At 36.1% G+C, this 16,700-nt stretch overlaps 1 protein-coding gene across 1 annotated transcript in view; it reads right to left on the bottom strand.

Moving 5' to 3' along the window:
- TRAPPC8 (trafficking protein particle complex subunit 8) overlaps window positions 1-16,700 on the bottom strand; it is an 85,298-nt gene that overhangs the window by 38,571 nt on the left and 30,027 nt on the right. The window contains exons 10-12 of the mRNA XM_068993630.1: window positions 15,217-15,317; window positions 8,639-8,744; window positions 2,194-2,325 (exon numbers count right to left, since the gene is read on the bottom strand). Coding sequence (XP_068849731.1) covers window positions 2,194-2,325; window positions 8,639-8,744; window positions 15,217-15,317 — 339 coding nt within the window. The remainder of the gene's footprint in view (window positions 1-2,193; window positions 2,326-8,638; window positions 8,745-15,216; window positions 15,318-16,700) is intronic.

The following is a 16,700-nucleotide window of genomic DNA, read 5'->3' as shown; positions in this document are numbered from 1 at the left end:
GTAAAAACTGAGAGATACAGAGAAACAATAAAATGTGTCTAAAAGTATCAAGTTCAAGTGCATTTTTTAGGATCTCTTGGAAAAGCATCTAGAGAGATTTAAGAGGTAACAAGGATTTAAAGTCTGCCTTTTAAAGTAATAGAAAGATCAACCAGGGTATACTGGGCATAATCAGAAACACCGTCTTCAGACTTTAATTTTTTTTAATCCTGATTATAATGTCGGTTCTCTTTTTAAATACCTTTTACTTGTTAATATTCTTAATGGAAAAAACAGAACTATAAACAATTTCTGGGGACAAGATAAGCAATTCAGCATGAACTTGCAATCACAGAGGACTGAAAAATGACATCACTGTATACATATATAATCTCCTCTTATGCTCCGCACTCATCTCTGTCAATAGCCACATCTGTTTTTAATGAAAATGTCATGAAAAGTTTTGGAGCTTCTCAGAAACAACTTGGCCCGAGTCAGGATTATGTGCACGATGAGCACCTTATCTTCCAAGGAAGACACTGTTCTTGACTAACTTCAGTGGGACATATATTTGCTTTTCCAACAGGTCTGCATATTTCAGATTTCTACTATTTGAGAAAGTGATCCTCTGGGTTCAAGGTATATAGGTCACAAAACAGCAAACCAGCTACTTTGGAATCATTAACTCTGCAAGATAACTACAGTTAAAGATGATTATTAGGCCAGAGAGCAAATGTATCTCAACCTACCAGAATGTAGCATTTTTAACCTGCCATGCACTTCCTAGAGGCAATATGCCCTGTACCTTTAGAAGGTAAATACAAGATCCAGTGACAGCATAACCACAAACAAAATCATTCACAAAAGCGGACAAAAGATGTGGAAAAATGACAGAACCATTTCTAGTGGGGCATATAATTTTTCTTCTGCCTAACACATTTTGTAGATTTCTTTAATAGAACACTTAAAGCAAAGATAAACAATGGGATAGTACGTTTCAGATGCTTCATTTGTACCAACTATGGAAAATGGGCTGTGAAAAATCAGCTTTTTCCCCCCTCACTTCAGAACCTGAGAAATTCTAATCATAAAGTACATAAAATTATTATACAGACTTAATTTCATAAATATTTTTACAATTTTGTATTTAATATAAAGCAAGTTCACATATTTTCTAACTTCCCATTTTCCAAAAGTAGAGGAACTCAATCTTGAAAAGTTGATTTTTAAAAATCATGACATTCTTCCATGAAATTTAGAGTAATTTTGAACACCTTTCCTTCTTTACATCTGTGAATTAACACTGGCATGTTTTGGTTATCACAGACTTTGAAAAAGCAACGTTCATAAAAATTCATATTAATTAAATTAAAAAAAAAATCCTCATACTCCCTGACTAGATTAAAAAATTCCTTAAGAGACAAGAGCATGTTAGTTTTACAAGTGTAAGCTCAGCTCCTAGCAGAGCGCTTGGAATATACAGAGGATTACTCAGCCCACATTTTTACGTACACTTATAGTAAACCACCATGGACAGAGAAGCCTGGCAGGGGTCACAGTCATGCAGTCCATGGGGCTGCAGAAAGTCAGACACAACTGAGCACACACAGACTCAAGTGACCTTATCTCAGGTGCTATTACCATTCTCTGCCTCAAGAAAGCTCCCTTCAGCTAATGTTTAAAAGGACTATTGGGGACCAGAGAATAGCTCCCAATTAATAAAGATCTCTTCCAACCCAGCTGCTCCCAGAGAGAAGAGATAGATGACTTCTACCCATTAAATATTTAGCAAATACCATTAAGAGATACTCTGAGAAACAACAGAAGACCAGAGTTGAAGTAGGGAAGGTTCAATCACCTTTAAGAAGAACTGAAGTTACTTAAGGGAAGTCTATCTAGCCTTCACATATATCATTTAGCCTCACAGAAATTTGGGCAAATCACAAATTAAAAAAAAAAAAAAAAAGGCTCAAAGACATAACTTTAAAAAGTAAAGTTGTGAGCACAAGATCAAGATTTAAACTCAGATTTGTTTAAAGCCAAATCTCATGTCCTTACCAATGTAACACATTACCTCAGAACAAAATTTAGTTTTATTTTAAAATTTTTAAATCAAAAAATGGACAAATAACATACATTTATAAAAAAAAGTTACAACAAATAAAAATTAAAATAAATAACAAATTATCTTCTTTTTAAAGCAAATGCACGCACCTGCCCTGCTTTACTGAACCGGTGGCCTGCCAATATCATATGAAACGCATATTTTCTAACCATGGGACTCTTCATGTTTATAAAGCAATGTGCCGCCTGTTCCAAAAGAAGTGCACTTCGAAGATCAGAATCCTATTGAATGTTAAAAGAAAAAGGTTAATTTCACAAAAATTATAGTTAATTAGTGAAAAAACATTTTCTTCCTTAAAATAATATACAGTGTATCCAATATAAATTAGTAGTATCTGAGGACAGAGATCAAGACAATCCAGTCTTGATGATTCTTTCTTCCAATAAGCACAAATTTTAAAAAAAAGTTCAAAAAAGTCTCTACCATGAAATATTTTCTTTCGCTTTACATAAAGCCAAAAGTCTGGTTGTGATATGCACCATGTAATAAATCTGTGAAGAAATGCAATCCCTTTTCAAATGGCAAAAAAAGATTATAAACTGAGAATTTAATACAGGTATACACACTTGAACCAGAAAACGGAGTACAGAAAAATAGATTCATATCTAATTTCTTCTGGAAACGGATCTGTGACATACAATAGCCTATTTCTATTCATCCAATAAAAGAGGAAAGCCAAAACAGAATGTGTGCAGATCATTAAATAATCAAATCTGTTATTTTATCTTCTATAAAGGTTAACTATACTTAAAAGGAATTCTCAGTTTTGCTCTAGTTTAAAACAGCCAAAGAAAATGCTTTTCATTAAAACATCCAGAAGGTTTCCCCTTCAAAGATTATCACCTACTATTAGTATATTAGTAAATGGTACAACTCAAATTAGTTTCCACTGCAACTGACTTAAGACAGAGTCTACAAAAACCAGATTGTACATTTATAGCCTCGCCCATAAGGACAATCTTTCAACTGACAGAGCCATCATCACTTGACAAATAACTGAGAAAGTACTGAAGGTTGCTGATTAAGCATCAACAACACTTTCACCAAACTTTCTCTAACTTTTCAGCTATTCTCAAGCTGAACTTACCATGCCCTTCCATGTGTTCTGCTGCCATTATTTTCCCCAGGGAAAGTTGAAAACAGAAAACATTGACTTTAAATGCAACAATTTCAACAAATTATAGTCACATTAAAAAGTGTTCATAGACTATTGATTACTGCAACTATCTCCATAGCAATCATAAAATTATACCAGAGCGGAAGCATCTGAGGAAAAGCATTCAGTAAATGGTAGATATTATCTATTTCAGACCCCCTCATAACAAAAGCTAAATGATCAGATGATTTTCTTAATTAGATCCAAAAGCTAGTGAGTGGGAAAATTAGGAATGTACAATTAACAAGCAGTTGTTAACCAAGGCATCAGAATTACTTGGGGAAGACAGGGCGCTTACTTCTCTATTTTTTTTAGGAAAATGCTTTCTTCTTAAAAAATTATTAAATATGGCCTCTTTATTTTTCCCTTTAAGAATGAATGTTTGAAGAAAAAAAGGAAGCATCTTTCTTCCCTACTTCATGCCTCATCTGACTCCGGGATAACTGCCATTACCAGCATGGCGCTGGCCTATGTCACTTCTCTCCTTCTAAATAGGTATGCACTTATATGTCAAATGCCACAGCTTTGATACTCATACTTTCTTATACAGAAATAGTATTACACAGAGTATTATCTCACTTTTTACCTTAGGATCATCTACATCCTTCCAAAACATCTACATCTCTCATTTCTTTTAAAGCCACACTGTATTCTATTATATAAATGCATAATTTATTAATATAGTCTCCACTTGATTGATTCAATATTGCCACAAATTTTTACTACAAAAAAAAAACTCTTCCATAAACATCTTTAAAAATATTTTTTAATAACTGTACAAACAAATATTTTTATTAGACAAGTGTTTGGAAATAGAAGTGCGGAGTTAATGAAAGCTATGCATATACTTCAAATTCCAATCAATATATAAGGTATTTTGGTACAAAAAGGTTATATCAGTAAAAAACTCTCAGAGAGTAAGAGTTTATTTTCTACTCTACCCAGTCAAAAATAAATTTTAAGATTTTTGACCTTCCATAAAAGAAAAATAATACTTAGTTCCTCAACTTAGACTTCTTTAATAGTAAGGCTGTTCATCTAACATAGGTTTAAGGGTCTTTGTACTTTTTCTGCAAACTGCCTGTTATGCCCATGTGTGAATGGGTTTTTGTGATTATCTAGTTTGTAAGAACCCTTTGTACACTTAATCAATATTAAGCCTTTGTCATACATTTGTAAATGGTATTTCCCAGTTTTACTATAAAAGAGTCTATTCTTTAGTAGTCAAACACTATCTTCACTTTCATGGCTTCAAAATACTGCATCAAACTAAGAAAGAATGTGATCATTCCTAAATTTAAAAAATGCTCTTCCATATTCTCTTCTCTGGGTGTGCATCTGTATGTTCAGTCACGCAGTCATGTCCGCCTCTTTGTGACCCTACGGACTGCAGCCCACCAGGCTCCACTGTTCACAGAATTTTCCAGGCGAAGAATGGTTGCCATTTCCTACTCCAGGGATCTTCCTGATCAAGATCTTCCTGATCTTTCCTACTCCAGGGACCAAACGCATGTCTCTTGCATTTCCTACAGTGGCAGGCAGATTCTTTACCACTGTGCTACCTGCGAAGCTCCATATTTTCAAGGTTGTTTTGTTTTTTCATATTTTAATCAAGCTATAATTATATTATGCAATGAATAAGACAGGAATCGGCTAATCAGGTGTCACAATACCATTCAGTGAATAATCTAACATTTCCCACTAATATGACACAATGACAGCCAATCATATGTAGCATTTAAATTCTCATTCTATTCTATTACTTTATCATTAATATCTAGAACAGGTAGATATCCTCTAATTCTATTTTGGAATTTAGGTTTCTCAATGGAGTCAGTTTAAGTCCGATAAATTTCTCAAGTTTATTCCCAGCAATGCACACACATCCACACACACACACACATACATGCACACACAGAGCATAAAAACATCTTAATTCTCTACAAAGCTTCATTATCCTGCAAAACTTGGTGGGCAGCAATCCTGGACATTCTGATTAAAATAAGGAATATACACTAGATAATTGTGGTGGTGTGTAATGATTCTATTAAGATTGTACATCAACTGAGAACCAGGACAGTAAACCCTCAGCAGTCTCCACTTTAACTGGATTGACCAATTCAAGAAAGACCTGCAAAGTCCACAGCATATATTAACTTAGCTGAAGCAAAATGTGCCTCCTGTGTTCAGTAAAGCTGCTGAGTTGATCTGCAGGGCTAAACACTGCACTTATATCTCACTGCAGCTTTGTTCTTTGCTTGGTTCCTGTCTTACAGAGACACCTCAAGTAGGAAAACATTGCTTTGAAGCCAAAAAATGGACCAGAAAAGAATGCTAACTATCATCAGTGTTGACGGAAGAAAAATGGCAGAATGTCACAGAGGGATAGTTTTATCCAGAAAGCAGAGGCTTTGAATGTTTGAAGTATACAATTTTACTTCAGTGGCAGTTCACAACCATGCTATGACAAGGCCATCATGCATGCTCTCTGAGGAGCTGAGAAAAGAAACCCATGGTTGCCACTTCAGCAAGAACTCCAGTCTGTGAACTTTGCCCACAACCAGCTATAAAATCATTTGGGGTAGAGGCTTCAGTAAAAACTGCCATAAAAACGCAGTTGATAAAGACAACAAACTTCAGTGAATCAGATCTCAAGGATGGCATGGCACTAAGATTTTTTTCCTTTGCATAATTGTGAAATTAATAGGAAAGGTGCTAACAGCTGATCAACTTACCAGAGAAACAGAACAGTTCCTCCCAAGCTGGAGAAACTTATAAAAAAAACTGCTGCTATTACTATACCTCTGATAAGCTGATTTATTTGCATTTAAATGGGAGTAACACACAAAAAGCATTATACGACTAAAATAAATGTTCAACACAGAAATACAGACACAAGTAGAGGGAAAGCATCATGCTTTAAAGCACCAAATTTAGACATACTACCTATGTGCTGATAAATGTGCCATGTTTTATCATTAAGCCGCATTTGCTCTGCCATGCTGAAAATCCCAGAACATGACCCGAGAATACGGTCCACTTGCCCACAGACTTACAGTGCAAACAACAAACTCAGAGCTCAACTCTTTTCATCCAGGCCTCACAGCTGTCAAGTGCTATAACGGTATTAACAAAAAACTAGGAAAAGCAATTCCTGAGTGTCAAGACTATGTGACTCAGTTCTCTATCCTCAGGATAAATGCACTTCTCATTTTATACAGCTTTTCCAGTAAACAAAAGTACAATAAATATAAATTATTAGCTAAAATTTAATAATCTTAGACACATTATGCCTAGCAGTCTCTACTTTCAAGTTACTTCAAAGAAATACCTGAAAAGCACAGTAGAAAAGGCCACTAAAAATCACAGCTTCCAGGGAAATACACACATTCACCCCCATCTTTCACCCCAAAGCAGCAAAAGACAATGATAAATTTTCTAGAATTTCATGACAAAATAAATCATCCAGGTTTGAAAAAGGGTTAAAAAAAAAAAAAGAGTTGGAAAGAAAAAACAGTGAAAGAAAATAATGTTACAATGAGACACAAGAATCTGCTCTAATAAAAGAAATTTTATTCCAAGCTTCTAAACCATAAACTCCTTTTACAGTCACTGATAATTCCTAGGCTGAAAAACATGGCCAACATATTCAAACCTAAGTTAAGATTATTTATTAATAGACAGAACATCAACACACTCAAGAACCTATACTCAGCTCTACCAAACAGTTTAATGTCTGACAACTGTTCGTATTGGTCAGTGTCCACACAGTATCAATTATAAAATATTTTTAATATCATCCCTTAGCCTACTTAGTTGTATTCTAAAGAAACTTTTTAGAATAATTAGTGGTTCAGCTTAACAAACATCTGTAAATCATATACCATGTTTCAAACCCAGTGTTAGGCACTAGGGAAAAATAACATTGAAAGAAACAGTTTCCTATCCTCAAGAAGCTAACAGCTTATAAATTTTCAATATATGATATGGCGGTCTCACAGCATATAAGAGGGCACGACAAACACACTGAAGACAACCTGGGTACTATCTGAAGGATCTGACTGATATCGGAACCACTGAACTGAGGTGAAGAAAAGATGAAACGGGACGAAGTCCAGGAGAAGGACATTAAGGACACGAACCAGGATAGTAATAGGAGGGATTTTAAAAAGAGAAAGATAAGTGAAATATTTTAAGTTATAGAAAGAACACATATTTAAGAAGTTAAAACATCTTCTGTGTCACTAACAGTATAGAAGACTACAGGAGCATCTCAAATAGTTTCTGCCTTGAGCAAATTAGGAGCTGCTTGGCTATAATTTAAAATCATGATCTACAAACTATTAAGTTTAGTTATTGACATGTGGCCTCAAAGGTGCATTGGAAACACTTGAGTAGGTGAGTCTAAAAGACAGTTGGTTATTCAAATCTAAAGCTCCAGGCCATTCAAATCTAAAGCTCCAGGGCTGGAGAGATTTGAGAGTGAAAATCATAACTGTAAATAGATTACACAAAAGTAAAAAGGTACAATGGTCCAAGGGTTAAAACCCTAGGTTAAGTTAATATTTAAGGGGCAAACAAAGGTGTTTGTTTTTTCTGTTCTTGAGCACTCATCTAAAAAAACATGTCTTTAATCATATTACTGCCATTCTTTACAAGCCTATAGTCAATGCAATTTAATATTGTTGGAAACCTGAAATAGCAGCTATGAGCAGGTTTTTCCTCCTTTTGAAATATTCATAATATAGAATTTTTAAAATGTTTAGGATGATTTAACAAGTTCATATGAATAAAAAACAAAATTAAAAATTCCCGAATATTCTTAAGTATTGATTTTACATCAGGAATGATGTATATGCATGTTGCTTTAAATACTGTTATCCTTGGTGCACGGTGATGACCCAGAGAGATGTTATGGGGAGGGAGGTGGGAGGGGGGTTCATGCTTGGGAACGCATGTACACCCGTGGTGGATTCATGTCAATGTATGGCAAAACCAATATAGTATTGTAAAGTAAAATAAAGTAAAAATAAAAATTTAAAAAATAAAATAAAAATAAAATCAGATCAGTAGTGAACAGAAAAAAAAAAAAATACTGTTATCCATAAGTCAAAACCTAATTCACAGAAGACATACAATGGATGGTTGTGGTTTAATAATCATGTAGACTTAATAAAATGTGTAAATAAAATAAATCCTGTTTACAAAACATTGCATTTAAAATTAATTCTACAAATTACTAAAGTAGCCAGGTTATAAATTCCAAAAAAGAGGTCCCCCTTTAATTTCGTTCTGCATAACCTTCTCAAGAAGAAAGAAAATATTTTTAAAAATATGAAACAATACTAATTAAAACAAGTACTACACAGTTTTAGTACCTCACTGGTCAACCGTATTAGGAGAGCTGCAGCCTCTGAATATTTGCCTTGGCTTTTTAAGATTTCAGCACTAAGCAATACACATCTTTCAGCCAATACCATATTCCTAAAGAAAAAAAGTCAAGAAAAATATAATTAGCACTACAATGATATTTTAGTATATCACAGTAACCATGAGTTCAACAAAAATTTCCAATTCTAAAAGAAATCCGTATCCTTGCTTTCCACTTACCAAAAATGGTTAAATAAAACAACTTCAAAGAATTCTCTTAACTCATCAAGACTTTGTATCATTGTATAATTATATAAGGAGGCTTCCCTGGTGGTCTAGTGGCTAAGACACTGCACTCCCAATGCAGGGGGCCCAGGTGTAATCCTTGGTCAGGGAACTAGACCTCACATGTCTCAACTAAAGACGCCATGTGCCACAACCAAAACCTGGCACAGTCAAATAAATAAATGTTTAAAGAAAAAAGAAGAACACAATACAAAGTCACATTTCCTATATGAAAAATGCTAGAACATAACCAGAACCAGCAGTTAGTAAACAAAACCTGCTTTCAGACATAAAGGAAGGTACACATTTCACGCAGATTTCTTTTCTTTCCTTACTGTAAACTCTGGTTATGTGCATTTCATTTTACTGATTACTTTTAGGAATAATGAGACATTTTCTCTGGGGTAGTACCATCGGGATGTTTCACCTGGAGATATCGAGGAGCTAGTGCTGTCTAGCTGTTCCTGACCAAAATCTTCTTTTTGAAAATATGAAATCAGCTGATTTTTCTCATGGACTTCTACCATCAAAAATCTAGAATTGGACTATTTATTCTTGAATAAAAATAAATGAAAACTGAGAAATTTCAAGATGGAATCCTTTTGTTCAGAAATACAGCTGACCCTAGAACAAGTCGGGGGGTGGGGTTGCTGACTGCCCAGTGTAGTCAAACATATGCGGTTGGCCCTCAGTACCCACAGTTACACATCCATGGATTCAACCAACTTAGAATTGTGTAGTACTACTGTAGTACATATTTTGTGAAAAAATACATGTATAAGTTGGACCCACAGAGTTCAAACCCATTTTGATCAAGGGTCAACTGAAGCCGCAAAGTTCTTCTCATTTTACATTCTAATCCTTAATGAAAATACCACTTGACCTTAAAATTATAACCAAAGATCACTAACTTGAAGGACATTCTGAACAGTTATACTTTTAAAAAACAATTCATTGCTTCCAAAATTACTGTAGTGATCTGCCATAAACTTTCTACAAACCATGATATTTCTTAGAGGGTTGATATTTATGACTATTTGAGAGAATGTTTTGGGCTTCCCAGGTGGCTCAGTGGTAAAGAATCTGCCCGCCAATATAGAAGACATAGGAGACATGGATTCAATCCCTGGGCTGGGAAGATCCCTTGGAGAAAAAAATGGCAACCCACTCAAGTATTCTTTCCTGGGAAATCCCATGGACAGAGGTGCCTGGTAGGCTACAGTCCATGGGGTCACAAAGAGTCGGACATAACTTAGCAACTAAACAACTTACATATACTACAACACACTCAAAACGCTCAGTTCTTAGAGAATCTTTAGTGAACTTTGTAAATCTAACGCAATTGTTTTATTTTTGTCTTCACATATTCCCCCATATGATCAGTTATGAAGTCAGAAGGCTACCACAAGTCCAGGACTTTACTGTTTCTTTAAGCAACATTTTAAACTCAGTGTGTCAAGCAGTGGAAGTGCTACAGAGGCAAGCGTTTCTAAAACACAATTCCTATCTAAAAGCAGAAACTGATGTAAAACAGATAATGAATAGAGTACAACTAATTTTCATTATGATACGAGAGATAAAGGAGGGAAGGGAAAGTTTCATAAGAAATTTATCCAGATAAATAGGACTGCATCAGTTAAAAAGTGGGGTGTGGTATTCTAAGGGCCCTGGTAAAGTATACTGTATTTCCTGTATTTTAAGAAAATTTATTTATATTTTAATATTTCTCAGATCGGGGAGATTCTTAAAATTGATATGTATAACTAATGTAGTGTTTCTAATTTATCCCCAAATATCTATTATGTTTATGATAAACCTTACCAATCATGGTAACTTAGGAGGAGGATTATATGGTAAATGCATGACAGTTAAGAGTGTGTTTAGAAAAAGCATACAATCTGTTGTGAACAGGAGGACAAAACCAGATTGTCATATAGCTATCTGGGTCAATGGATATTTTCACTTTTGTCTTGCATCATTCTACATGAATCTCCCTAAAAGCTCTGGGCTTCATGAAGACAAAGAAAATCATCTCAGAGAAAGGACTTTATGGGACTTTATGAGAATTCTAGCCCTTTGTGGATAAAGGACTTTAAAGGAATTTAAAGGACTTCAGGCTTCCTTACTGCCTCCCTCTCATAGTTCTTCCACCTTCTGAAACTCTTTTTCCAAATTCTTCAAAGGTTCCTCTTTGACAGAAGGCTGTTTCTTCTGCCAGAAACTTCCAATATATTCTCAAACAATTATAAAAAGGGCAAGATTTGACACTGGCTCAACCATTTATTAACTGCATGCCCTTCAGTTCAGTTGCTCAGTCGTTTTCAACTCTTTGTGACCCCATAGACTGCAGCATGCCAGGCATCCCTGTCCATCACCAACTCCCAGAGCTTATTCAAACTTATGTTCACTGAGTCAATGATGTCATCCAACCATCTCATCCTCTGTCATCCCCTTCTCCTCCCGCCTTCAATCTTTCCCAGCATCAGGGTGTTTTCAAATGAGTCAGTTCTTTGCATCAGGTGGCCAAAGTACTGGAGTTTCAGCTTCAACATCAGTCCTTCCATTGAATAGTCAGGATTGATTTCCTTTAGAATGGACTGGTTGGATCTCCTTGCAGTCCAAAGGACTCTCAAGAGTCTTCTCCAACATCACAGTTGAAAAGCATCAATTCTTCAGAGCTCAGCTTTCTTTATAGTCCAACTCTTCACATCCATTCATGCTGCTGCTGCTGCTAAGTCACTTCAGTCATGTCTGACTCTGCAACCCCATAGATGGCAGCCCACCAGGCTCCCTGGTCCCTGGGATTCTCCAGGCAAGAACACTGGAGTGGGCTGCCATTTCCTTCTCCAATGCATGAAAGTCAAAGTGAAGTCGCTCAGTTGTGTCTGACTCTTAGCGACCTCATGGACTGCAGCCTACCAGGCTCCGCCGTCCATGGGATTTTCCAGGCCAAGAGTACTGGAGTGGGGTGCCATTGCCTTCTCTGCATCCATACATGTCAATTGGAAAAACCACAGCCTTGACTCAACAGACTTTTGTTGGCAAAGTAACGTCTGCTTTTTAATATGCTGTCTAGGTTGCTCATAACTTTTCTTCCAAGGAGCAAGTGTCTTTTAATTTCATGGCTGCAGTCACCATCTGCAGTGATTTTGGAGCTCCTCAAAATAAAGACTTTCATTGTCTCCACTGCTTCCCCATCTATTTCCCATGAAGTGAGGACCAGATGCCATGATCTTCGTTTTCTGAATGTTGAGCTCTAAGCCAACTTTTTCACTCTCCTCTTTCACTTTCATCAAAAGGCTCTTAAGTTCTTCTTCCCTTTCTGCCATAAGGGTGGTGTCAATTGCATATCTGAGGTTATTGATATTTCTCCCGGCAATCTTGATTTCAGCCTATGCTGCATCCAGCCCAGCGTTTCTCATGATGTACTCTGCATAGAAGTTAAATAAGCAAGGTGACAATATATAGCCTTGATGTACTCCTTCCCCAATTTGGAACCAGTCTGTTGTTCCATGTCCAGTTCTAACTGCTGCTTCCTGACCTGCATACAGATTTCTCAAGAGGCAGGTCAGGTGGTCTGGTATTCCCATTTTTGAAGAATTTTCCAGAGTTTGTAGTGATCCATGCAGTCAAAGGCTTTGGCATAGTCGATAAAGCAGATGTTTTTCTGAAACTCTCTTGCTTTTTCAATAATCCAATGGACGCTGGCAATTTGATCTCTGGTTCCTCTGTCTTTTCTAAAACCAGCTTGAACATCTGGAAGTTCATGGTGTACATACTGTTGAAGCCTGGCCTGGAGAATTTTGAGCAATATTTTACTAGCATGTGAGATGAGTGCAACTGTGTAGTACTTTGGGCATTCTTTGGGATTGGAATGAAAAGTGATCTTTTCCAGTCCTGTGGCCACTGCTGAGTTTTCCAAATTTGCTGGCATACTGAGTACAGCACTTTCACAGCATCATCTTTTAGGATTTGAAATAACTCAACTGGAATATCATCACCTCCACTAGCTTTGTTCATAGTGATGCTTCCTAAGGCCCACTTGACTTTGCATTCCAGGATGTCTGGCTCTAGGTGAGTGAGCATACCTTTGTGATTATCTGGGTCATGAAGATCTTTTTTGTATAGTTCGTCTGTGTATTCTTGCCACCTCTTTTTAATATCTCCTGCTTCTCTTAGGTGCATACCATTTCTGTCCTTTATCGAGCCCATCTTTGCATGAAATGTTCCCCTGGTATCTCTAGTTTTCTTGAAGAGATCTCTAGTCTTTCCCATTCTGTTGTTTTCCTCTATTTCTTTGCATTGATCGCTTAGGAAGGCTCTCTTCTCTCTCCTTGCTATTCTTTGGAAGTCTGCATTCAAGTGGGTATATCTTTCCTTTTCTCCTTTGTTTTTCGCTACTCTTCTTTTCACAGCTATTTTTAAGGCCTCATCAGACAACCATTTGGCTTTTTTGCATTTCTTTTTCTTGGAGATGGTCTTGATCCCTGTCTGCTGCACAATGTCATGAACCTCCAGGCACTCTGTCTATCAGATCTAATCCTTTGAATCTATTTCTCACCTCCACTGTATAATCATAAGGGATTTGATTTAGGTCATATCCAAATAGTCTAGTGGTTCTCCCTACTTTCTTCAATTTAACTCTGAATTTGGCTATAAGGAATTCATGATGTGAGCCACAGTCAGCTCCCGGTCTTGTTTGTGCTAACTGTCCAGACAGTCTCCATCTTTGGCTACAAAGAATAAAATCAATCTGATTTCAGTGTTGACCATCTGGTGATGTCCATGTGTAGCGTCTTCTCTTGCGTTGCTGGAAGAGGGTGTTTGCTATGACCAGTGCATTCTCTTGGCAGAACTCTATTAGCCTTTGCCTTGCTTCATTCTGTACTCCAAGGCCAAATTTGCCTGTTACTCCAGGTGTTTCTTAACCTCCTACTTTTGCATTCCAGTCCCCTATAATGAAAAGGACATCTTTTTTGGGTGTTAGTTCTAGGTCTTGTAGATCTTCATAGAACCGTTCAACTTTAGCTTTTTCAGAGTTACTGGTTGGGCCATAGACTTGGATTACCATGATATTGAATGGTTTGCCTTAGAAACAAACAGAGATCATTCTGTCGTTTTTGAAATTGCATCCAAATACTGCATTTCAGACTCTTTTGCTGACTATGAAGTTTACTCCATTTCCTCTAAGGGATTATTGCCCACAATAGTAGATACAATGATCATCTGAGTTAAATTCACCCATTCCAGCAAGTTAAACTCTTTTGTTTCAATCTCCTTGCCTGTAGAATGCAGTAATAACAGTATGCACCATTTCATACATTTGTTGTAAAGATTAAATGAGCATATAAGTTACTTTGGCACAGTGGTAAACGCTGAGTGCTAATAGTGTTAATCTTTATTACCAGTGCTGTATTCTAAACACATTATTATGACTACTACTACTACTTCAACACTATAGCAGACAAAGCTGCCTTCATGTCCTCATCTTTTAATTTTTCCATTCTACATAGAAAAGGCTAGAATTAATCTTTCTGAAAAATAACCATGTCAAAGCTCTACTCAAATATTCAGTAACTCCCCATTTATTAAACACAAATCTTAACCACTGCTTAAAAATAGTGATAAATGAGAGTTAAGGTTCTCCCATACTGATTTCTCTCAAAACACCTTTCCATATACACAAAACCCTCTAATCTAGCCCAGGCTCTCTTCCTTTTCTCCAATAATGTTACATCCAAAATACTGTTCCTGCCAACCAAAATTCCTGAAATATCTTTATGGTTCTCAAATCCCAACCACCTTTCTTTAAAGGTCTATTCCTCAAACATACCATGAAACCCTCTCTGGACCAACTTTCATAGTCTCCTTTACAGGTGGAGAGTTCTAACTTCCATGGAGTTTCAACAGAACTCACTACACGTACAAAACGTTTCTCATTTTCTTCCTGAGGCCATTATCTACCTCTCTGTATCTGCCTATTTAACAAGGAAAAGTTCAAACTAGCTAATTCCTGGTTTTATAGTAGTTAAAGTTAAAAATGTTCTCAAAACACAAATCGCCCTCAATGAAACAAGTAAGTTCAACATTACATTTAACTAATTCCTAACTATAAATCCTTCCAGGAAAGGAAAATGTAGTAAAACACTAGTTTTAAATGATCACCTCATTTATATATTAACTTGATTTGAGAGCTTAAGATTAAAACATAAAAAAAACAAAGAACTACTTATATTTAATTACAATATAAATGTCAAGTTTATCTCTAAAGGGATAGAATATAAATATTCTAGTCACCTACTTGCAGATATCCCTGTATGTCTGAATTGCTGTATCCATATAATGTGCAGGGTATGGCCTGGGTGCTCCTGGCTGAAGAAAAGCTGACACAGCTGCCATTTCCTAGAGGAAAAGACATCACAGTATTTCAAAACGAGAAAATTCTTGCCGTCAGTTTAGCATTCAGAGTCTAAAATTTGGAATGCAGTTCACTGAGTTTTTTTATGTAGCCACATATATAAATTTGATAGCCTAATGCAGACTTGGAAATAATTACATTTATATGCTTTCAGTTTTAAAGTTCTCCAATCACATTCCAAAGTCTGTCACTATTTAAATGAATGTTTTTCAAGAAGACCTAGTAAACACTTTTGGTCATGGTCTGTAACTATCAAGTAAGATTTCTGCTGCCACCTCCTCGTGACTGCCTGTTCTTTAGAGACTAGAGAATGGACCAATGATAGAACCATAGAGAGAGAAACAGACTGCGTCTGTTTCCAATTTACTGGCTTTGATATTTGAAATCAGAGCTCATAACAACTTGTACTATATACCTTTCACCTCTTACAAACTCTAAGGTTCATATTCTGTATCAGAAGGCACAAAAATCATTTCTGAAACCGATCTGTCAACTTTTTAGGACTCCTTACTTCAAAGACCCATTCCATTAATAGTTCAAATAATACACAATGGTGCTAAAGGACTTAAAAATGAAGGTGAGGGGCTTCCCTGGCAGTCCAGTGGTTAAGACTCCGTGCTCCCAGTGCAGGAGGCACGGGTTCCATCCCTAGTGGGGAACTGGGATCCTGCATGCCTCACTGTGCAGCCAAAACAGAGAAAAGAAATGAAAATAAAAATGAAGGTTTTGGACTCTTAGTAAAATACTATATTACATTCATACTTGTAGTCTCATATAGACCAACTTTTAATAAAAATTTAACTAGAAATAAATGAAACTTCCATAAATCGGGGGGAAATTTGCTAATGTCAACCTACTTTTAGGATGAATAAACACTTTTCTGTAGCAGTTTTTAAAATAGAGGAAAAAACACAAAAATAATTTATGTAAAAATTGGGATATGATTAAAGCCTTTAACCTGACAGACTGTTTAAGTTCCATGATAGTATGAACCCTACCTGTTTCAAAATATCTGTATCCTCAGCATCCAGCACAAAAATTTATTGAAGAAATTCAATGAAAATATGTGATCTCCATGTGACAAAATTTTCTATGGCTCTGAAACATCATGTTTTCTTAACTAGCTTATATTTTAACTAATAAATATAATGAATACACATAGGGTTCTATACTACACAAAAAAACTAAAATACATTACATATATAGCTTGAAAGTGGAAATGTTAGTCACTCAGTCATGCCTGACTTTTTGAGATACCATGAACTGTAGCCCACCAGACTTCTCTGTTCATGGAATTCTTGAGGCAAGAATACTGGAGTGGGTAGCCATTCCCTTCTCTAGGGATCTTCCCAACCTTGAACCCAGGT

The sequence above is a fragment of the Capricornis sumatraensis genome, chromosome 21 (assembly GCF_032405125.1).
Source record: "Capricornis sumatraensis isolate serow.1 chromosome 21, serow.2, whole genome shotgun sequence".
Lineage (NCBI taxonomy): Eukaryota > Metazoa > Chordata > Mammalia > Artiodactyla > Bovidae > Capricornis > Capricornis sumatraensis.
This window is presented reverse-complemented; position numbering and strand designations above follow the sequence as displayed.